Below are 25,696 nucleotides of genomic sequence, written 5' to 3' on the forward strand. Positions count from 1 at the left end.
ATCCCAAAGACCCATTCCCAATGTTTTGTATAGATCAATTGATAGATGCCACTATTAAGCATCCTCGGATGAGTTTTCTGAATGCCTTCCAAGGATATCATCAAATACCTCTCGCCTTGGATGATCAGGAGAAAATAGCCTTTGTCACTCTTACAGGAAATTATCACTACAAAGTAATGCCCTTTGGTTCAAAGAATGTAGGGGTTACCTATTAATGGATGATGACAAGGATGATCGAGCCACAACTAGGTAAAAATATTGAGGTTTTTGTAGATGACATGGTAGTGAAGAGTAAGATGGTGTCTGAGCATGTCCGAGATCTGGGGAATATCTTTGAGATCTTGGGGAATATCTTTGAGATCTTAAGGAAACACAAATTGCGCCTCAATGCTTCCAAATGTTCCTTTGGCTTGGGATTAAATAAGTTTCTAAGTTATATGGTCACTTATCGTGGAATTGATGTCAATCCTGATCAAGTTAAGGCAATTAACAGTTTACAACCACCTCGGAATCCTAAAGAAGTTCAAAAATTAACGAGAATGACTGCCTTGAACTAATTCATCTTTCGGTCTGCGAACAAATGTTGGCCTTTCTTCCAGTTGTTGAATAAGTAAAAGGGATTTGAATGGATTGAGGAACGTGCTTTGGCTTTTCAGCAGCTTAAGGAATATCTTTCTTGGTCACTTGTTATGTCCAGACCAGAGAAGGATGAGGTTTTGTTTTCTTATATTGCTGTGGCCTCTCATGCTGTTAGTTTGGTACTGGTACGGGTTGACAATGGTGTGCAGAGGCCGGTTTACTACGTGAGCAAGTCATTACATGAGGCAGAAATCTGTTACCTACCTTTGGAAAAGGCCATTTTGGCAGTGGCGCATGCTACGCGTAAGCTCCACCATTAGTTCCAATCTCATACAGTTGTTGTTTTAACCCAACTTTCGCTCAAATCAATACTTCAGAGTGCTGATTACACTAGAAGAATTGCCAAATGGGGTACGATCTTGGGGGCCTTTGATATTAATTACATGCCACGTACCTCTGTTAAGGGTCAGGTTCTTGCAGACCTGGTGGTCGAGTTTGCTGAACCTTCTGTAAAAGAAGAAGATGACAAGTAGAATATGGATGGAAAATCAGTTGGCATGGTTTCCCTGTAAGAACCTTCATCTTGGAAGGTGTATTTTTATGGTACGACAAATCAAAGAGGATCAAGAGTAGGGCTAGTTATAGTTTCTCCCAAGATGATCGTTATTGAAAAATCCTTAAGGTTAAACTTCTCAACCATAAATAATGAAGCTGAGTATAAGGCCCTATTGGCTGGGATGGCTGTGGTCCAGAAGGTGGGAGGAAAAATAGTGCAGATGTTCTCAGACTTAAGATTGGTTGTTGGCTAGGTGGAAGGAGAGTTAGAGGCCAAAGATCCGAGAATGCAAGAATACTTGAATCAAGTGAGACATTTACAGTTAAAGTTTAAGTCTTTCACCTTAGTGCAAGTTCCTAGAAGCAGGAATACCTATGCTGATTCCTTGGCCACCCTCAGAACATCCTTAGCACAGAGCTTACCTCGGGTGATCCTTGCCAAAGACTTGTGCAAGCCTACTAAGATGAAAGGTGACATGGTCCAAATTCATCAGACCAAGGCAGGACCTAGTTGGATGGACTCTATAGTGTTATTCCTTAAGGAAGATATCTTGCCTGAGGAGAAGTTCGAAGCGGATAAGGTACATAGAAAAGCTCCTCGGTTCTGGCTATTCGAGGACCAAAAGCTGTACAAATGCTCTTTTTCTAAACCATACCTGCTATGTATACACCCTGAAGTAACAGAGCTACTTTTAGAAGAATTACATGAAGGGATTTGTGAAAGCCACACAGGAGATAGATTCTTATCTCACAAGGCACTTACCCAGGGGTACTGGTGGCCAAATATGCAAAGGGAAGTACAAAAGTATGTGAAGAAGTGCGACCAGTGTTAGAGGTTTGCTCCAAACACTCATCAAAATGTATTTTTAGTGAGGAAAAAATTCGTCACTAAAAGTTCAGTTTTTCGTCACTAAGAACCTTTAGAGACGAAATCGGACTTTTAGTGACGAAACTCATTTCGTCCCTAAAACCCCGTTGCTAAAATTCTTAGCGACGAAAATTTTCGTCACTAAAAGTCCGATTTGTTTTAAAAAGAAAAAACTTTTAGCGACGAAAATATTTCGTCGCTAAATGTTTTCCTTGCTAGAAACACTATTTAGTGACGAAAATATTTCGTCACTAAAAACACTTCAGTTTATTAAATCATATATAGTGACGAACAATTTCGTCACTAAAACTATTATCGGGTACATATAGCGACGAAAAAATTCGTCACTAAAACTATTTTAAAGAAAATCCAAGCACATATAGTGACGAAAATTTTCGTTGCTAAAACCATTTCTTACAAAATTTTGCTACATTTAGCGACGAAATATTTCGTCACTAAAACAATTTTTTGTTGCAATATTTGTGACGAAAAAATTCGTCGCTAAAACTTATTGCCTGTTTTTATTTTTTTCATAGCTTTGATATTAACATGTAACCTGTCATTACATTATTAAAACCTCAAATTTGAACAACACATTTATAAAAAAAGATCTATATATTCCACAAGTAAAAAATAAAAGTAGCATCCAATTCAAACTCCTTCCATACAATAAAAGTTTGCAATACATGCAATAACTCAAGATGTTTTATAACAATACAAAAAGTGTAGCAGAATATAATTAGAACTAATGAAAAATGTCCTCATATGTCTTCAAGTAATGCCAAAAAGTAAATCTCCTAAAAGCCACCAATAAGAAATCTGTACAAATATAAAAACAATACTACATGAAAATCATAAAGTAAAAACATTAACTATGTTATAAGAAACATTTCTAACAATGCATTAAGAGTAGCCACACCAATGAATTAAAATCACAACTCCTAATTTATAAGTTGTAGAAAGAAAATATAGATTTTCAAATGTAATATAAAGTCCTAACCAATAAGTGTTTTAACTTGAAGATGAACCACCCCCATAGGTAAGAGCATCATCATAACCCTTACTTCTCAAAAAGTTAAGAATATTCTGTTGGACCTCTTCTTGCTTAGCTCGTGCCTCTTGCTCCTTAGCTCATGCCTCTTGCTCCCTATCTCGCTCCCTAACTTGCTCCTCTTGGTCCCTAACTCGCTCCTCTTGGTCCCTAGCTCTTGCCTCTTTGAGCTCAATTATCTCATTTTCTAGCCGTTGGATATACTCTACCGAGGAACTAGATGAAGCGGTGGTTACTAGAGAAGAAGAAGGTCTCATGCCAAGTCCTTTTACATTACCGGACTTCTTCTTAAAAACCAAGTTTGAGATCTCCTTTTGTGTAAGGGGAATTGCATTAGGATCTTGACAATGATCCTCTTGCACTTTGAGAATAGTTTCCTATCACTTGAAAGAGAGAAATAAACAAACAATCACAACATTAATACTACATATGTTATAGCTTTACACACATGATAGAAATGGAATGATAGGGATGGAATGCTACACATACATATGTCACTTCATCCTCATGGTGTATCCACATATTTGTATTTGGATTGAAATGAACATCTTTGAAGATTTTTGCCAATTCAGGAACTTGACCGCCATTATTATTTGTCTAATTAATTAACATTCGAGGGTTAGATAGATATAGTTAATTAATCACAACATGTAATATATTGAGGTTTAAGAAAATGAAAAAAACATTCACCTCCTCATCAACCCTAACAGCAAGTGCCTTTGTCCCGCATTTATGTTTGCCTGAAGTTTTCTTCCTATTTTCAGAGTTCTTTCTTGATTTTTCCTAATACAGAACATTCAAGATACTTACTAAATCATGAATAAAACAGTATACATTTACTTCATCTAAGTATTAAGTTAATCATTTGACAACATAATATAGTAAACATTGTATAATAAAAATATACGCATAAATAATTTACTAGCCAATCCTTATTAGTCCATTTTCCATCAATGAGTCCAGTTCACTGCTCAAGTGTGGCATTCTTTGGCGGGTGGCTTCTTGCATAGTCAGCACTATGAGATTCTACAAGCTTTTTATAAGTTTGATGCAACTTGTTGGAGTTTCAACTCAATAATCTTCCACATTTTGTATTTAATGCTTTTGTTACCAAGTTGAAATCTTCGTGTAGCTCAAACTGATCATGTAAAATGAAGTGTATATGTATTATAAAAATATCATTATATAAATTTAATATGCTTAATGAAAACAAAGACAAGTTAGACGTTATTAATGTAAATTTACCACTATATTTTGAAGCACCACATCTCTAGTAGCAACATCAACACTTTTCCAATTTTTCACATTGTAATTAGACAAATTACTTCGCACTTGTACGCCAATTTGATTGACAAGCTTGCACGCATTCTTTCCAACAGGAGCATCGTACTCTACAGCTATACGTACTGGCAGCTTACCACTTTTTTCAACAAGTGCCCGTACGGCTATACCTCGTGTTGTTCCATGGGTATTTCTACTAGCTGATCTTATTTAAACATTATCAATGTTAAATTAAGTGAAGTATAATCTCTATGTAACTACCAGTCGTGCTAGTTAATGTATCGGTAGCTTGCGCCTCTGCACTAGAAGAACTTTGGGCAAGAGGATTTGCCTCAGGAGGTGTTTCCGTAGATTGAACCGTAGATTGGACCACCGGAATAGATGCCTTACCTCGCGAGTGTGTAAGCCGTCCTGGTGCCATCTGTAACTAACAAACATACATTTAATGAAACAACAAAGTCATTACAAATAATGGAACAAAATTATTATCATCTATTGTACCCTATGGAACATCTATTGTACCTTATGGATTATAGAATTAGATGACTCATTATCATTGTCATCGTCACCAATAGGTGGTACATAATCCTCATCTACCATAACACTAGCTTTACTTCTTTTCCCTTTTGCACAATTGGACTGAGCAGAATCCTTTAGAGAAGTTGAGATGTGCTTCAATCCCAAAACATCAATTCTCTCTTGGTTTTGCCTTATTCTATCCAATCTTGCCATCTCATATCTTGGTATATTATGAGCGTATTTGGCCTTTTTGGGCATTTTTTGAAACTATGTATTGACATGAAAGATAAGTACAATTGCTACTAACTTAACATCATAGTCTACACCATTATCCATATCAAGCAATTCACAAGTGCAAAAGTTGAATACATTTGCTACTAACTCAACACAACAAATGACCACATCAATATCCATATCAAGTTCAAGATAAGTACAGACCATATCAATATCCATATCAAGTTTAAGATAAGTACAAAACATCTCAATAACAATTACTACTAATTTTACATATCATAGTCCATACCATTATCCATATCAAGCAATTCACAAGTGCAAAGTTTGAACACAATTGCTAAAACCTCAACACAAAAAATGGCCACATCAATATCCATATCAAGTTTAAGATAAGTACAAAACTTTAAAACAATTGCTACTTAGACAAGCATAAAACTTTAAGACAAACACACAACATTTAAGACAATTATTATGAACTCTACATATCATAATCCATATCAAGATCAACATCAGGTATGTCATGCACTTCATTTTGATTAGCATCTCCTGAAGTTCCACCTTCAAGAACAACCTCAGTTTCAACATCACCCATACAATACTCAATAATATTGTCCTCAACATTGACAGAGACAACATCAAGAATCGCTTCTTGTTGAAATGCGTCACTATCTTCTGTATTATCATTGGATTCTCCACCCCCGACTTCCGAGACATTAAACACTCTCCTATGTTGGATGGATTGCACAATTTTCCAAGGTTCACCCAATTTGGTATCATGAAGGTAGAAAACTTGTCTCGCTTGACTAGGAAGTATAAAAGGGTCATTTTCATACCACCGACTTGTAACATTAATGCTTGTGCAGTGTGAATCAGTTCTTATCGTTCTCCTTCGACCATTGGTACTAATATTGTACCATTTACACTGGAACAAAATAACTTTATGACAAAACACATACTCCAATTCCCAAATTTTGCACACATGACCATAGAAGTCGTGCATTTCTCTTTCATGGTCCCCTTCGGTACATACACCACTGTTTTGGGTTACACGACGATTGTCTAGGTCCCTTGTATGAAACTTTACACCATTGACCATACAAACTGTGTACTCCTTCACATGCGGCTTAAGACCATTTGCTAATGACCATAACTGTTTAGTTGCTTCTGGTGACTCGCTAACTTTCAATCTATTCATCTATAATGATATACAACAAGTGATATTAATTAGTAATAAGCAATGACGAAACTATTTAAATGTTTAATTTCTATTTGTGTGATTAAGTTTCAAATATCTTACATGTTCTCTGAACCACTTGGGAAACTCTTGTCGTTGGATTTGAGTTATGGCTTCACTAGTAGGATTATGCAATGTGCTTTTGTGTTCACTATTAAAAATAAGGTGATTTATTTTCAGCTAAACATTGCAGATAATATTCAAAACTTAATCAAACAATACATGCATATGAAATCACATACTTTAAATAAGGCTCTAACTCAGGACTATTGTACAACAAGTACCAATGAGCAGTATCAAGCAATGTACGAGACAAGTTGCCATCATTCCGCCTACCACCTGTAAGTCGGTTAGTTTATGAAAAAACTATCAATCCTTCGCTAGATTCACCAAAATCTTCATTTCCTTCTCTTCGATTATGCATAGTTTCAATCCCATCAATATACAAAGACCAATTGTTAATACATTCTTTGAGAATGTAAGCCTCTGCAATCGAACCTTCTGGTCGAGCTCGGTTGGAAACGTATCTTTTCAAATTTCCAAGGTACCTACGAGGAAAAAATACGCACATTATGTGATTTTATACTACATGGGAAATATGTAATTGATGGATGTATCAAATGATCTAATTACCTTTCAATTGGGTACATCCACCGATATTGTACCGGGCCTCCTAGAATTGCTTCTCAAGGCAAGTGAACAGCAAGGTGGACCATAATATCAAAGAATGCTGGAGGAAAGAACCTCTCAAGCTTGCATAGTATAAGAACTATACGTTCTTCTAGTTTCTCCAATTCACTTTGCTTTAGGGTCCTTGAGCATAAGTCTTGGAAGAAGCTGCCTAACTCAAACAATACATGACTAATGTCTTTATGTGCAAATCCTTGCAACCTAATTGGAAGAATTCGTTGTAGTAGCACATGACAATCGTGGCTTTTCAAACCAGATAATCTACCATTTTTTGCATTCACTGACCTTGATATGTTGGCTGCATAACCATTCGGATACTTGACTGATTTCAAAAAGTCGTAAAAACCATCCCTTTCATTTGGGCTTAATGAAAAGAAAGCCCGAGGCTTGTCATATGATCCATCAGGACGTTGTTTCAAATGCAACGTGTGCCTAAAGTTCATATTTTGCAAGTCTATTCGTGCCTTGTTGGTGTCCTTGCTTTTCCCCTCAATACCCAACAAAGTACCATAAGTACTCTCACTAATGTTCTTCTCCACATGCATGACATCAATGTTGTGCTTAAGCTTCTTATTTTTCCAGTATGGAAGCTTGTACAAAATACTTACCTTTGATCAATTTGGCTCCCCAATGAGTTGTCTCTTCTTGTTACTTGGATGTTTTCCTAAAACTATATTTGGCATTCTATCTAGCTGTTCTTGTATCTTTTCCACTTGTAACTCTAAAGATCTCTTCTGTTTCTCCAATAAACCATTATGCAACCGACTATGTATCCAACGATGTTCCATAGGCAAATAAGCTCGATGGTTAATGAATTCAATTTTACTTTCCAAAGCTTCTAAATATGGTTCATCGTTGCAAGTGTAACAAGAATGATAACCCTTTGTCCTCCACCCAGGCACATTACCAAATCCAGGATAGTTATGTATTGTCCACAACAAAGTTGCACGCATCTGAAAATGCTCTTTTCTATAAGCATCATAAGTTTCTACACCTTCTTCCCATAACTCCTTCAACTCATCAACCAATGGTTTCAAGTAAATATCAATCTCATTTCTCGGTTGATGAGGACCAGGAATAAGTAATGACAACATAAAATATGGCTCCTTCATAACCAATCAAGGCAGTAGGTTATAGGGGATAAGTATAACAGGCCACATACTATAGTTGTTGTTCATATTCCCAAAAGGGTTAAATCCATCTGTAGCCAATCCCAACCTTACATTGCGAGGTTCGAGGGCAAAATCAGGATGTTGCAAATCAAACTCCTTCCACTCCTCACTATCAGCCGGATGCCTCATTATCTCATCGTCCACGCGTTTGTCTATATACCATCTCATGTCCTTAGCTCTTTGGCCTGACATGTACAACTTCTTCATTCTCGGGGTCAACGGGAAGTAATGCAATATCTTATGAGGAATCTTTTTACCTTGGGCACGTGTATCCTTGTACCTAGGCGCCTCACACACCGGACATTTATCAAGGTTTTCATTTTCCTTCCAAAATAGTGCACAATCATTTTTGCATGCATCTATATGCTCGTATGACATGCCCAAGTCATGTAATATCTTCTTTGCTTCATAAGTTGACCTTGGAACCAAGTTACTTTTCGATAAAACTTTGGTCATTACCTTTACATTCAACATCTCAATAACAAACTTCAAGATACTATAATCAGTGCAACCCGGATACAACTCACGCTTTGCATCTTCCTCAAGTTTGTCAAAATTACGCACTTTCTCATCTTCGGTTGCATTTCTTGGTTCCCCTCTAATTCAGTCACCTACCAAGACATCGATACCATCCATATGATCACCATCCGACATTTCATTATCATGAATGTTCTCGTTTAATACACGTGGTTCTCCATGATTATACCAATTAATGTAAGATTGCATAATCCCATGATGAAGTAAATGTATACGCACAGTTTGAAGAGATTGTCGATAGCAATTCACACAGTGAATACACGGGCACAGAATATTACCACTACAGTTCACAACCGCTCTTGCAAAATTAAGAAATGCATTGACCCCTTCAATATATGGACGACTTAATCTGCCATTCGGTGTCTTACCAATTGTCATCCAACTTTTATCCATGTTTGACTACAATTGCAAAGTGAATGCTACTTTAGTAAAATAAGGACAACTCATTCATAATGTATTCTAACATCTAAGTCTATAAGCTACTTAGATAAAATTCTATCTCATTCATGAATGCATAAATCTATATTAATACTTAAACACTCCCAATATTAGTTTGAAATAATCCACCACAAAACCAATCACAAACATCAAAAGTATAGAGTTTTATAAGTAATATTATTCATCACATCTAGTAACAATACTCATTAACATTTGCAAGAAATGAAAACACTTCCAATATTAGTATAACCCACCTTATAACACCATGCAAGCCACCTGCTTGCTCCAACACAACAACCCACCACAAAATCAATCACAAACGTCACAAGTATAGTGTTTACAAGTATTGAAATCAATTGAAGTACTATTCATCACATCTAATCAACAAATTCCATTCACATTTGTAAGAAACTAAAAGCACTCCCAATATGAATTTAAACCACCTTATAACACTATGCAAGCCACCCACTTGCTCCAACATAACAATCCACCACAAAACCAATCACAAACATCACAAGTATAGAGTGTTTACAAGTATTGAAATCAATTAAAGTATTATTCATCACATCTAATTAACAAATTCTATTCACATTTGCAAGAATTGAAAAAACACTTCCAATATGAATTTAAACCACCTTATAACACCATGCAAGCCACCCGCTTGCTCCAATACAACAACCCACCACAAAACCAATCACAAACATCACAAGTATAGAGTGTTTACAAGTATTGAAATCAATTAAAGTATTATTAATTACATCTAATCGACAAATTCCACTCACATTTGCAAGAAACTAAAAACACTCCCAATATGAATTTAAACCACCTTATCACACCATGCAAGCCACCCGCTTACTCCAACACGAAAACCCACCACAAATCCAATTTTCAACATCACAAGTATAAAGTTTACAAGTATTGAAATCTAATAAAGTAATATTCATCACATCTAATCAACAATACTCATTAACATTTGTAAGAAATGAAAAATATTCCTAATATTAGTTTAAACCAGCTTATAATACCATGTAAGCCACCCGCTTGCTCCAACACAACCCACCACAAAATCAATTTCCAACATCACAAGTACAGAGTTTTATAAGTATTTAGATCAAATAAAATACTATTTATCACATCTAATTAACAATGCTCATTCACATTTACGAGAATTGAAAAACACTCCCAATATGTATTTAAACTACCTTATAACACCATGCAAGCCACCCGCTTGCTCCAACACAACATACCACCACAAATCCAATTTCCAACATTACAAGTATATAGTTTTATAAGGTTTTTAACTAAAATTTACTTACTTTGCTCAAGCTAAGCTTACAACTTTCAGAAAAAAAAAAAAAATCCAAAATTATTGCAAACAATGTACATTTAGCCTGCAAAAGAAAAGTTAAATATATAAGTACTTCAGTCTTAAAAATGATCCTCTCATAAATTACTATACATACTCATAGCTTACACATGTAATACAGGTAGTGCTTAATACAATCAGAAAAGTGATGAGGAGAAAAGCCTGAGTAAGTTGCACTTCTATTGCAAAAAGCGACACATTTTAGGTTCCAATTGTCAAAGAAAAAAGAAGCACTCTTACCTTTCTAATGCACTTTGCGTTTCCACTTTCTACCTTCCCCTTATAAGCTCCACATGTCTTAAAAGACACATGCAAACTAACTTACTTTTTTAACAAATACATTTTAACCAGGAAATTAAATCTTAAAGAACATACCTTTTTATTTATTTATTATTATTTGGGATAAATAAAGAACAACTTATTTATTTATTATTATGTGGGTTTCACAATATTCAAAATAATATAATGAAATTGGAACTTCAAGATCAAAACAAAAAGGCCACCTGGCAAGTTCTCCAATAAAGAACTTAAAACACAAAGGAGGAAATGTTTGTGGAATCAAGAATTAGCTCACCTGGGAAGATGAGTAAGTCCATTTAGAAACGCAGGGACACTGAAATGAATGATCACAAATTGTACTCGGTATTCCACTAGTGTTCGTGTCCAATCTCTCTAACATTCACACACCAAACCAAAAGAAAACCATACAAGCATTAATTCTCAACTTTAATCCATACCAAAGCATAAATGAAACAAAAAAAAAAGTCTAACACATCAAAGTTGCATGAATTGATAGCCATAGTCTTTCACAAAAGGTAACCACTTGAACATAAAAACCCAGCTCCCACATTTTCTTTGCAACCAAACAAAACTCAGAAACATCAAAAAAATTAAATCTTTTATACATCAACCTCACAAAAGCCAAGAACTTAAACATACCCAAAAAAAAAACCCATTCTCTTTATTAAAGCACAGTAACAACAAGAATATAAGCACAAAATAATCACAAAATCAATTCAATTCCATACTCAACCAAGATCAAAGTTTCACAATATTGAACAAGCAAAACAGGGCAAGATGACATTCATAACTGATAGCATTTAGAGGCAAGCTAACCTGAATATCTCTCAGATCCTCAATGTGCTTCCTGACTTCGGGTGATAGAGTTTCTAGGATATCTGAGCGCCCAGCTGCCAAAGTCTAAAGCTTATCCTGCACAAACATCAGAACATATCCAACAACGCATCATCAGCAAAATAAGACCCGCGAATCAAAACATCCATTTGGCAATCAAATTAAATACCATTTTAAACTCCTACAACTATATTTAATCATGAAAATGAATCTCAAAGCACCCATTATTTCCCAGTCATTTTAGTTCACCTCTTTGAAAATGCACAAACCCACTTTAAAAAAAAAAAAAATAAATAATATTAGCTAAAATCAATCCATTTCAAAAACATATCCCCAAACTGAGCTTTTACTAGCCACCAAAGCATATTTTTCACATTATTCTCATTACCCAATTCATAAAAAACATTATTGCCCTTAATGAACTGATTACTAACTAAACTCTACCAAAACCAAAACCATTTCTCACTAGCACAAAGAAAAAACTTGCCTTTAACGCATTAACAAGACCGACACGATCCTCTGCACTAAGAGCTACAAAAACAACACCAAACACACTCAGTTTATAACTCATTCATTTCCAAAAGCATAAAAAATGCTAATAATATCAAAATTTCTAACATATAAATACAAATACAAGCTGGATCGGTGTAGCGTCGGAGTCGGAAGGTGAAGGGTCGGAGTCAGAAGACGAAGGGTTGGTGCTCAGAAGGCGAAGGGTCAGAGCTCCGAAGGCAAAGGGTCAGAATCGGCAGTGAAGAGTTTGAATCGGCGACGAATGGGTTTGAATCGTCGTGAATGGGTTTGAATCGGCGACGGTGGAGCTGAAATAAAACTTCAAAACTGTCGCGAATGGGTTCGAACAGCCAGGAATCGTCGCAAGGTCCAATTCGGCGACAAATGGGCTCCAACGTTGTGAATGGGTTTGAATCGGCGATGGTTGGAATCGCAAATGGGTCTGAATCGCAAGGGTCCAAATTGGCGATGGCTACGAAACCGTCGCGAATGGGTTCGAACAGCCAGGAATCGTCGCAAGGTCTGATTCGGCGACGAATGGGTTCCAAGGTCGCGAATGGGTTCAAATCGGCGATGGTTGGAATTGCGAATGGGTCCGAATCGCAAAGGTCCGAATCGACGATGGCTACGAAACTGTGGCGAATGGGCTCTTAACGGTGACGGTGGGCTATATCGGCGATGGTGGGCTCTCAACGACGACGATGTGCTCTCAATGGCGACGGTGGGTTGGGATCTTTTGGGAGCTGCATCGGTTGGGGTCTTTTGGGAGTTTAGGAGCTGAAGATAAAAATGAAATAGGGGACGGATTGTTCAACTGGGTCTTTTGGGTCTTTATATTGAAGTATTTAGCAACGGATTGTTCTATCGCTATTGCTTCATTTTCGTCGCAAATGGTATTAGGATTTTAAGTTTTTAGTGATGAAGATTAATTTCGTTACTAAAGAACTTGAATTTTAAAAGATATTTAGAGACGAAATTCATATTTCGTCACTATAGAGTACTTTTAGTGACGAAATTTAATTTTGTCGCTAAAACATATAAGTGTAAAACTATTATTATTTTTAGTGACGAATATTTTTCGTCGCTAATTCTTCCTTACAGCGACGAAAATAGTTTCGTCACTAATACTATCCACAGCAATACCTATAGTGACGAAATATGTCGTCACTAAAAATTTCAACCTTTAGCGACGAAAAATTTCGTCACTATAGATTAATTAAGCTGACGCCAAAGGTTCCCTCCGTTGGCGCCCATTTTTTAGATCACAATAGCGACGAAATTTATTTTTCGTCGCTAAATGTTATAATTTTTTTCATTATTAGCGACGAAATTCATATTTCGTCCCTAAAGCTATATTTTTAGCGACGAAAAATAATTCCTCACTAATTTTCGTCACTAAAAGTACATTTTGTTGTAGGGTGTAAAAGAAGAAGAAAACAAGTAGAATATGGATGGAAAATCAGTTGATATGGTTTCCCTGTAAGAGCCTCCATCTTGGAAGGTGTATTTTTATGGTACGGCAAATCAAAGAGGATTAGGAGTAGGGCTAGTTATAGTTTCTCCTAAGATGATCGTTATTGAAAAATCCTTAAGGTTAAACTTCTCAACCACAAATAATGAAGCTGAGTATGAGGCCCTATTGGTTGGGATGGCTGTGGTCCAGAAGGTGGGAGGAAAAATAGTGCAGATGTTCTTAGACTCAAGATTGGTTATTGGCCAGGTGGTGAGACATTTACAGTTAAAGTTTGAGTCTTTCACCTTAGTGCAAGTTCCCAGAAGCAAGAATACCTATGCTGATTCCCTGGCCACCCTCGCAACATCCTTAGCACAGAGCTTACCTCGGGTGATCCTTGCCAAAGACTTGTGCAAGCCTATTAAGATGAAAGGTGACATTGTCCAAGTTCATCAGACCAAGGCGGGACCTAGTTGGATGGACTCTATAGTGTTATTCCTTAAGGAAGATATCTTGCCTGAGGAGAAGTTCGAAGCGGATAAGGTACATAGAAAAGCTCCTCAATTCTAGCTATCCGAGGACCAAAAGCTGTACAAATGCTCTTTTTCTAAACCATACCTGCTATGTATACACCTTGAAGTAACAGAGCTACTTTTAGAAGAATTACATGAAGGGATTTGTGGAAGCCACACAGGAGGTAGTTTCTTATCTCACAAGGCACTTACCCAGGGGTACTGGTGGCCAAATATGCAAAGGGAAGTACAAGAGTATGTGAAGAAGTGCGACCAGTGTCAGAGGTTTGCTCCAAACATTCATCAACCAGGGGCATCCTTAATCCTCTATCCAGCCCTGGCCTTTTGCTCAATGGGGCTTGAATATTGCAAGACTCTTCCTTAAGGCAGTAGATAATAGGAGATGGCTGCTGATCGGCACAGATTATTTCACTAAGTGGGTTGAAGCTGAGCCACTGTCAAATATCAGGGACTTGGATGCAAAAAGATTTGTTTGAAAAAATATTTTCACCAGGTTTGGAATTCTTCATACCCTCATCTCGGACAATAGTCTTCAGTTTAATAGTAAGGCCTTCAAAAAATATTGTTGCAATCTGGGGATTACGAACAAATATTACACCCTAGCTTATCCACAGGGGAATGGACAGGTTGAAGCTTTCAATAAAGTAATAGTGAATGAGCTCAAGAAGAGGTTGGATGATGCGAAGGGAAAATAGGTGGAAGAACTTCCACACGTCCTTTGGACATATTAGACTACCCCTCGCAGATCCACAGGAGAGACACCATTTTCAATGACTTATGGGGTCGAGGCTGTAATTCCTCTCGAAATCAGTTTCCCAACACTTGAGGACCAGCTCTTTCACTTCAAACAACAATGATAAGCTGTTGGAAAGGGGCTTGGATTTGGTTAAAGAACGGAGGGAAAACGCCATGGTTCAATTGGCATATTATCAACACAAGTTCAAACAAGGTTATGACTCAAACGTGAAATTAAGACCACTAGCACCAGGGGACTTGGCATTAAGAAAGGTTTTGGGTACTACAAAGAACCTAGCATGGGGCAAATTAGGGCCCAACTGGGAAGGGCCATATCGTATCATTTCGATAGATGGGATAAGGGCTTATTATCTTTAAGATCTAGATGAAAATGTTGTACTACGTCCCTGAAATATAAATAACTTGCGAAGGTATTATTATTAATGAAGGTTTTTTTTGTTATATATCGCTTATTACTTCATGCGTTACATTTCTCATTATAGTTAAGTATCAAACAGAATCTTGGTCATACTTGGCTCCTTCGACCACATACCTTGGATAAATTGATATTTTTCTGAGTGTTAAACAGAACCTTAGTTATGTTTGGTTCCTCGGACCATCTACTTTGGTTAAATTAACACGTCAAGTTATTTTTCTGAGTGTTAAACAGAACCTTAGTTATGTCTAGTTCCTTAGACCATCCACTTTGGGTAAATTAACACTTCAAGTTATTTTTCTGAGTGTTAAATAGAACCTTAGTTATGTCTGGTTCCTCGAACCATCAATTTCTGAGTATTAAACAAAACCTTAATTATGTTTGGTTCCTTGGACCATCTACTTTGGGTAAATTAACACTTCAAGTTATTTTTCTGAGTGTTAAACAGAACCTTAGTTACGTTTGGTTCCTCAGACCATCTACTTTGGGTAAATTAACACTTCAAGTTATTTTTCTAAGTGTTAAACAGAACCTTAGTTATATCTGGTTTCTCAGACCATCTACTTTGGGTAAATTAACACTTCAAGTTATTTTTCTAAATATTAAACAAAATCTTGGTTATGTTTGGCTCATTGGATCACATGCCTTGGAGATTCCCACAACAGTGATCTAAATAAATGAAAGTTTATGTGCATCACTTAAAGCATTTGTGAGTATGTCAAACATATCAGTTATCTGGTCAATATTTGATTATTTCCCCAAGGTCATTAAGCTTGTTGGGAATGATGTGGATGATTGCTTTGTTGTGATGTATGGATTTTGAAGTTAAAAGTATGTTTTACTAATTTTGTGGACTTAGTAGTTTTTGATATATTCTGTTGATTAACTAGGAAGGTATTACCACTTATGCAAATTGCCAAATGGGGCATATCTCATTATCCTGTTAATTAAGTTCTAAGTAAAATAGAAACTATACATGGGAAAGATACAAGTATCATAATCATGAAAGAAAGACTTGTCATTTTCATTAATCTAAGCCTTAGGAAAAAGGCAATTTACTTACAAAAGATCATATTACATTACACTTAAAAAAAAAGGGAACAAAAAAGAAGGAAAAGACAAGGACAAATCAAGGCTTCATCTTTATTACAAATTGTCCTTGGAGGTCTTTGGGGGCTGATTAGGAGCCGTGGTGGTAGAAGCAGGTCATTTACCCTTCACGTCCTCCTTAGTGGGAATAGGAAGGGTTGCCATGAAAATCTCCATGGATTGAGAAGACTCTTTCTCCTTAGCAGGCTCCTTAGGGGCAGTTGGAGGGTGAGCAGCATCATAGGCCACCTCCTTAATTGTGTCAGTTGCTTTCCTAGTGGCCTCAGGCTTCTCAGCTTCCTTGGATGGATTGCCAGAAGAAGGAAGGGCTTTGATTGGGCTGTCCTTACCAGCATCTACAACCTGGGAGGCAGCATCAACTTTACGGACAAATGAAGTAGAAGCCTGGATGGCCGGAGGATAATAAACACTTTCTGCTCTTTAGAGGGTAGAAAAGGCTTCAACCCAGCCTGACTGAGCGCCTTATTCCAAACCTGTAGGCAATAATGTCTACATACCTCCGGGACCTACACCCTAAGGGAATCCTCGGTCTCAGCCACCCTTGCTTCATACCTATCTTGCTTGGCCTGGTCCCTAGCCTTCTCGGCCTCCTCCTTGGCCTTTTAACTTCTTCCTTGGCTTTGTCAACTTTCTCTTTGGCCTTTTTAGCCTCTTTTAGACTTTTGGTGAGGGCCTTTATTTGTTTCTTCACCGTCGTGAAGTTGTCCTTGGTTTGGTAGAGCTACTGACGCTGGGCCTCCACCTGCCTCTCGGCCACCGCTAGAACGGCCTTAGCGCTTTTCTTCTCACTTTTGGCCAAATTTAGTTTGGCAGTAACTTCATACAGCTTTTACTTTGCCACCTTAAACGTCTTCACAGCTGCAACACACTTGGCCTTCTCATCCTTTATCGTTCTATGTGCGCTGATGATAATTTCTTTAGCTCTATGAGCGACTTGGACAGCCTTTTCCTAGAAACAAAGAGAAACATTGAAACAAGTTCAGGTCAAAGAAGTTAGGTATGAAAAAATACATACACAAATATTTTCTGAAATGTAGCAAGTATATAAAAAAGGAAGAAGAAGACAATACTAAACAAAGAAAAAATGAAAAATAGTTAGCTAGTAGTCTTACCAGGGCGAGCTCCTTCTTCAATGTGAGAAAGACTTGCTCCAATGCGTCGGCCACATAGGCAGCTGTTCCTGGCTGAGAAATTCTGATGGAGGTATCGGCATTTATAGCAGCTCCATCTAATATCATGGCCAGGGACCAAATTAGAGCAGATGCAGGAACCTGAACATCAGCCCTCCTTTTTAGGGTTGTTTGGGTTGTCCAAGCCTGTTTAGCTCCCTTTTGGGGCTCGACTTCTTTAGGGGGATGGCTCTTTCCCCCCTCCATCACCTCTTTGCCCTTAGCTTGATCCCTCTTTCTTTTGTGATCACCAGGTCAGGGCGTTAGTTTGGGTAAGTGGAAGGCTGGGAAGTTTGGGCTGGATGGCCTTCTCCGGCTCCTTACCCCCCACTTGGGACTCTAGTAGATCTCGGAGGCTTTGTCTAGTTTTGCGTTGGATTGGCTTTGCTTCTGAGATGGCAGGTTCTCCTTATGGGTGGCTTGATTGTTTTGCGGATGTGAGGCCAATGTCATCGGCTAGACTTCTCGAGGAGGAGGGTAGGTTGAAGACCTCAAAATCATCCCCAGAGTCCGAGATGTCCATTATTTCCCCGTCTTACTTGATAATGGGTTAGGAGGAAGTAGCTTCACCAGTCGTGTGTTAAAGTGGAAATGCTACTTTAGGAACGCCTTCTGGGATAGGTTGGGTGGTAAGAGTGTCTTCTGGGATAGGAATGCCTTCGGGAAAGAGAAAACTCGGGACGACAACGCTTATCCGGTACAGGCGGGGGACTTTGGCTTTTATAACGCACTTCGGCGCTTGGAAACTTTTGGATATGAAGGTGTAGTCGAGAATTAAGTGCCCTGCTTGGAGCTAACATTGCTATGAACGAACACTTCGACCTTCAGTATCTTGCCAAACTTGGCTAGTTGACAAGACTGAAGTTGGGAATAGTGGCGCGTTTATCTGCAAAATCATCAACAAAAATTAGTGTGAATCAAAGGAACATTTATATACAGACACGAATAAAAGAAAAAAGAAGAAGGGATGATTTTGAAATAATCAACCTAAACCTAGAGCCCCACCTGGTTCCCCCTCTCTCGTCGGGTAGAGGAGGCCATCGTGCCACTCTCCTGATACGATAAAGAAGTCCTTGTTTAGGCCTTTGTTAGAATCGGGGAGGCGTTGGATGAGCCTAACCTTGAGAAACCTAGACTTTAAATAGTACCCCTACCTTTTTAGGTAATAAAAGTTATAGATCCAGTTGACATCATGGTAGGTAAGTCCCAAACCCATTCTCTCATTAAGTACGTCTACACAGCTTAAGATTCTAATTATATTTGGATCACACTGGGTGGGAGCTAATCTGTGAACCCTAAGGTAATCCCTAGTGACTGTGCCCATAGGGACTTCTCCCTCCCTCAATGAAAGCAATCATCAAGATTACTATTTCTCCCTCCCGTCTTTTTTCATGCCATTCCCTTACCTTACAGTATCTAATTGAGACTCCTGGTGGGATCCTATATGTGGCTTTAAAAGTTTCTATTCCCTTCTCGGAGTCTACCGTACAGGCAAACTTACCCATTCTAAGAGAGATTTGAAGGTACTAAGAAGATAAAGGAAAGGAAGAAGAGCTGAGGGGAAAAAGACACAAAGAAAAGAAAAGCAGATGAAAAAATAAACAAAAGGATTTATAAAGACTTACACGAAAGAGAAAATTCTCCTCAGACTAGCTCTTGGTAATTGTGAGGGCATGAGGAGATTAGGTGAGTTTGCAAGTTCAGTATATAAGTGCAAAAGTGAGATGAGTGATTAATTTGGGCAGTATTTATATCAAAGGAAAGTCACAAGTGGGAAAATTCTCGCCTGGGTTTTAGCAAAATCCCAAGCCGTTGGATCCGCATTACACCGTAGAACATGAGGAACAGGGAGCTGTAAAAATTAATGAAGGCGCGTCTCGTGTGCCGAAGCGTCAGGAGCGTGCCTTGGGTAGTTAAAAAGGCACCTGCGCAGTTAGACACTACAAAAAATGCGCACTATAGCCGTGCTTTTAAGAAACGCAGCTATAGACATAATCTATAGCCGCGTTTTTGGAAAATGCGGCTATAGGTCCCCCTTTGGCTGCGCTCACAAACGCAGCTCCAGCCGAATAATTTTTTTTTCAAAGTGGGGCCTGGAGCTGCATTTGAAAACGCAGCTCCAACGGAATAAAATTTTTTTAAAAAGAGGATCTTGGAGCTACGCTTAGAAAAGCAGCCATAGGGTGACCTATAGCCGCATTTTTAAAAACGCGGCTATAGGTCCCCCTAGCTGAATAAATTTCTTAAAAGAAAGACTTGAAGTTTGCAGCTAGTGGGGGCCTATAGCTGCGTTCTCCAAAAACGCGGCTATAGGCCCCCCTCTGGCTGTGTTTTTAGAAATGCGGCTCACAAAAAAAAAAAAAAAAAAACTTTCCACGTGCCCCTCCCTTTCCCACCTACATCCTCACCTACCCCACTTTCAATATAAGTTCCTTTCTCTCTCCTTTTTTTTTTTTTTTTTTTTTTTTTTTTTTTTTTTCACTAAATCTTCAGGTTGTTGTTGTTGTTTTTTTTTTTTTTTTTCTTCCTTCTTCACTAACTCTTCAAGTTCTTCTTCTTCTTCTTTTTTTTTTTTCCTTTTTCTTTCTTCCTTCATCTTTCCAACGTAACTCTTTTTTTTTTCTTTTTTTTTCTTTGTTTCTTTGGAGTTCCTGCATCTTTTTTTCTTCTTCACTCCAGCACAACTATTTTTTGTTTTTTTTTTCCTTTGTTTCTTTGCAGCTACTTCTTCTTTTTTTTCTTCATCTCAGGCACTGATTTTTCTATAGATCTAGTTTTTTTTTTTTTTTTTTTTTTTTTAATGTTTAGTTAGTAAGAAAATGGAGAAAATGCTGAAAATTTTAAATTTGTGCTATTGTGTCCTTGATATTGTGCTTATGTTTAAATGAGTTTGTGTTCCTGAGCTTGTTCTTTTGTGTTTCTGAGCTTGTACTTGTGTTCCTTGAATGGATTTAGTGTTAGATTTGGGTTGGCTTTGTTGAAGGAGAAGAGATTTATGGGTTTGTGTTCTTATATTTTGGAGCAAGTTGTGGTTGTATTGTTAGTATGTTGTGTTTGATTTTGAATTTTTTGGGTGTGTTTGTATTGTGAGTATGTTGTGTTTGATTTTGGAAATTTTGGGTTTGTATTTGATTTTGAATTTTCTGGGTTTGCGTTTAATTTTGAATTTTTTTTTTTTGTTTGAATTTTGAATTTCTTGGGGCGCAGCAACACCCAGAAATTTTTTTTTTTAAAAAAAAAAACCTATAGCCACGTTTTTAAAAAATGCGGCTATAGACCTGAAGCCTGTAGCCATGGTTCAAAAACGCGGCTTCAGGTCTGGTCTGTAGCTGCGCTGCTTAGGCCGGGGTTGTAAACGCGGCCATAGAAAATGCGGCTTCAGGTCTATAGCCGCGTTTTTGAAACGCGGCTATAGACCCTGTTTTTTGTAGTGAGAGATGATGTATGACAAGAATGGAGTAGTTATAGTGACATCGAAATCCTCCTTTTTTCCCGAGGAGCCAGAAAAAAGAATCCCGAGGGGCTATTTTAGGGGTGATAGGTGAGTATATATTAGGCCAGATGCCCAATCTGAGGACATTAAGTAATCCGAGGATGGACAAATGTCTTCTTGAGAATTCGTGTTGGTAAGTAAAGAAGGAAGGTCTGATCATGATCGTCCAAGAAGGTGGTCCGAGGAGGAATACTTCCTCGGCTAAGCAAAGCCGAGGTCGAAAGGTGCGGTCTGCCACCTAGAAGCAACATTCTAGGAAATCCTCTAGGTAAGAATATATATATTGTAAGAGCACATGACAAGGAAATGTTATGAAATATCTAAGAGAAAGCTACTATCGCATTGAATGCTCTACAACTAACTCTTTAGCAGCATTAATGAGGAAGTGATGCTTGAGCAGCAGTGTTTAGCCTTATAGCTACTTCCAAAAGTTTCAGGAAGGTGCTGATGGGACAATTATCCAGACCAACAATCTGATCCATATGTGAAGGGTAGAGAGAGGAGGAAGGATGGTATAAAAAGCAGAGGAAACCTCTAGGACAAAGGAATCGAAGAAGAAGGAAAGAAAAATACTATAGATCAAAAAACAATATTTATAATCTGTCATTAAGTGAGATATAGAGAAGCATTAGCCTCCTCAGATTAGGTCCGGGGACAATTTATCTTACATAAACTGCTTTATCCTTATTTTATAGTCATCTTGACCCAATACAATTGATGTACAAACTCATTACAACCTAGATTTCAAACTTACTCTCTACAAATTCATTGTATTTGGCTTTTTGGGCCTATTCCCTTCCTATTTTGAGTTTAGGTACAAATTGTGTTCCTACAATTATTATTATTGTTATTATTATTATTATTATTATTATGTATGAAGACACACAAAAGTGACAAGTGATATGCTTTTTGTTTTGAGGAAATGTATGTGTGCATGTGACATACAACAATATTTTTATGTGAATTATTAAAAAAAAAAAAATTTAGGATATAATCCCAAAAAAAAAAAAAAAAAATCCAAGGTGATGAGGGTAGTTAAATATAAATCAATATATTAATATTTTTTTAAGGTAATAAACCCATTTTAATAAGGAGATCAATTTTTGTTTAAACTATGAATTGACTTTATTGAGTGGTTGTCTTTGGTGGTGATGTTTGAATTTTTCGTAGCGGACGTGACCAAGTAATTTGCTAGTTTGCCCTCCTTATTTTATGTTTTTAAAACTTGTGTAACTATTTAGCAATAACAAATTTTGCAACACATTATATTGGGTAGTAAATCCTTCACGCTCCATTTAAAAAAAAAAAAAAAATCTTTATTCTATATATCATGTATAGCTAAGCTAAATGATAAGTTTGTATCATTTAAAATTTTATAGTTAGAACATCAAACAAAAAATTTTGTGCTAAGAAGTTTGACTTATAATAATAATTATTTATTTGTTTTTACAATTGGACATAGTTTTTTAAGGTTGAGAGATTATGATAGAGGAAGATGGTAGATAGTTTTGACTAAATTTTCATTTAGTGTTTATATTCTATGTTTGTATTTTTTTAGAAAAGTCAATTTAACTAAAAGCTAAGATAATCTTAAAAGGAAAAAACTTAGGTATATTACCTTAGGTGTTGTTTCTTAGGTTCCTCTCTTAGAATTTAGCCATATAGGTACTTAAATAAATAAAAAGAAAATACACTTCCATCCATGAGAAAAAATCCATATGGCAAAATTTTAAGAGAGGAACCAAAAAAATAATACCTAAATACTGTACTTAAGTCTTGTCCATTTTAAAAACTTATTGATTCGGTTGACTTTTTACAAATTTTGTTACATTTATTGTCAAATAAAGTAATTCAATTATGAAAAGTAGTGTTTTTCTCATCGTGGTTAGATCTTATAAAAGTCAATAACTATAAAAAAAGGTGTTAACTATCTTTTGAAGTTACCCATCTCATATATATATATAATGAGTTTAAGTTAAACCTATGAATTTAAGTTATATTTGGTGTAAAACAGTGGGTTAATCCCACATTGGAAAATGAGTATGAGTTAAAGAGGTATAAAATTTGTGCTGTGTATTCAAAAGTTAGGACATTTTTGATATACACCACTGTAAGTTTCTTTAAAAAATCTTCTTCTCTCTTCCCGTGTGTGTGTTAAAAATACTTAATATTCTAAAAAAAAAAGTTATATTTGGTGTAACTTCACCAGAGTTACACATTTTTAAATTAAAAAGAAATCACCATTATTTATTACATAATTAAATATGGGAAAATTTGGGTGCACATATGAAAATGAACATAAAAGGATTCTCGCGCTTGGGTTTGACTTTTTTACTGTCTCAAATTGCCCTAACACGCATAACAATTAAAAACTTAACAAACTGTAATTAATGTGGACAAATAAATAATATTTAATAATTTTCAAAATCTTTGATTCTAGGTTAGATAAATTTTTTCCTCAAAAAATAAAGAGAAAAAAGATAAACTTCTTCTCTCCTATTACACAAATTCAAATTGAATGTTCATCGTTAGCTGAATACTTACTTTGGTTCTTATTTATTTATTTTTCTTTTTGAATCTCACACTTATCGAAGTCTATTTGCGTTTGTATGGCTTTTTTTGCTTTATGATGGTAGTTTCTTGGGGTTCTTGGTTTAATTCAATTTTGAAATGAATTGGAATTAATTTATATGCTAGTAATTGGATATTTTTATGTGAAGTCTCTCTTAATATGTAATTTTTTTTTTCTTGCTGCATTTATGTGTGTTTTATGTTGTGGTTATTAGGATTTTGTTTTGAACGGGTGGTTATTACTTAAGCAAATGTTTTTGCTTATGCCTAGAGTTGGATTTAATTTTTGATTCTTAAGGTTGTAAATAGGAGTGACTTTTGATGATGGTCTATATTTGCGTGTGAATTGTGGTTTGTGGGGATGTAAATGGTTTGATTTTATTGTAACGATTGGGTGGAAACTCAAGAAAGTGAAATCTCTTGCATTGATGAAGTTCCACTTTAATTTTTGTACCAAGTATTTCAATGAATTTCAAAATTACAATAAATTTCAATTTTTTGATAAATTGTTTTAATAGATTTTATAGTGTTACAACATATTTCAATTTTTGGATCGAATGTTTTAAAAGACTTCAAGTCCATTTTAGATTTTGTTTCAAATATCATTTAATTTTCTTTTAATAAAAATCATTATAAATAGCTCAAGTCTATTAAAGAATAAATTTTAAAGAAAATCTTATAAAGTTTTAAAATGTATATTATATGAAATGGTTCAAGTTACACTTAGAGTAACTCCACAAGAATTACACTTTTGTATACACACTAAAATTCTAAAAGATTCAATGGTTTAAAAAAATCAACTGCCATATCATTTAACTTAATTTAAGAGCATTGTTATTCTCTCATGTCTCATCTCTAAATATTAAGAAGAATTTGAATTACAAACAAATTCAACTCAGATCAGATTTAGATAGTTTCTATTTAATATATATATATATATATATATATATATATATATATATATATATATATATATATATATATATATAACTGAAACTTCTGAAAGTTTCACAATTTTTCATGTCATCACAATATATAAATAAAATTATCATTTTATTTAAATAAAATTATTTTTTTAGTTCAAACTTAACTAGGAATGAAACTCTATCTTTCTAATAAGTCTAACTTAAACTCAAACTCATCATTATCATTTTAAAAAAAAAGATTATTTTTGTTTAATCAAAACTTAATAAAGAGTGAAACTCTATCTCTCTAACAAGTCTAATTTAAACTCAAACTCAAACGTCGATAATTTATATAAAAAAAAATTATGATAGGACTAAAAAAAAAAAAAGACTAATAGTGGATTTGGTTTTTGGGTTGAAATTTCTACTAATTATTATTTTTTTATTGTATATGGAAGATAAAATATCTCTATTTTTTTGGAGAAAAATAAAAAATGCAACCTATGTCTTCTAGCCTAAGGAACGATAAATTTTTATTTCGTATGTTATATATAAATTTGTTAAATTTGGTTTGGTTTTGAAGAAAAATTTGAGGATTCTATAAATTTTAAAGTTTTAAGTATTAGGGTTTTTGGTATTTACGTCTAAGTTGGTTGATCTTAATTCTTCACCTCAAATGCTTTATATTTAGGTTCATGTAATTTTTTGTTTTCTTATTAAAAACTATATTTTTGGTTGATTAATTATTTGTTTCAATTAATTTCAATTTTTTTTTTCAGAATTTCTATTTACTCATTGTTAGATTTTTTTTTTTAGAGTTAATAGTTTTTCCGTGTATTGCATAGGTTAGCGACTAGTTATAATTTATACCTATGATAAAGATATGGTATACTGTCTTGATCCCTTTTTCTCTATAGTTATTTCTTATTTCTGCACTTTCCTCAACCTCTATCCCTATTCAATTTTAATCATTACTAATTAACTCTTTTTTTCATTAAGTTCCTTTATCCAAACGAACATGATTGTCCTTATTTTTCGATTGGAAAATTTGTTAATTAGGTAACAACTAAAAGTACTCTAAATCTAAATAGATAAACAATAACTCATAGCAGCCACACTG

The 25,696-nt window shown here is 35.7% G+C and overlaps 1 protein-coding gene across 1 annotated transcript; it reads left to right on the top strand.

The window, feature by feature from the left end:
• Positions 1-278: 278 nt before the first annotated feature.
• LOC142612092 (uncharacterized) lies at positions 279-1,967 on the top strand. Its single transcript, XM_075784217.1, has 5 exons — positions 279-482; positions 618-803; positions 957-1,108; positions 1,262-1,334; positions 1,389-1,967. The coding sequence occupies exons 1-5, from the start codon at positions 279-281 to the stop codon at positions 1,965-1,967; spliced, it is 1,194 nt and encodes a 397-aa protein (XP_075640332.1).
• Positions 1,968-25,696: the final 23,729 nt, after the last annotated feature.

The sequence above is a fragment of the Castanea sativa genome, chromosome 10, assembly GCF_040712315.1.
Source record: "Castanea sativa cultivar Marrone di Chiusa Pesio chromosome 10, ASM4071231v1".
In the NCBI taxonomy this organism is placed as follows: Eukaryota; Viridiplantae; Streptophyta; class Magnoliopsida; order Fagales; family Fagaceae; genus Castanea; species Castanea sativa.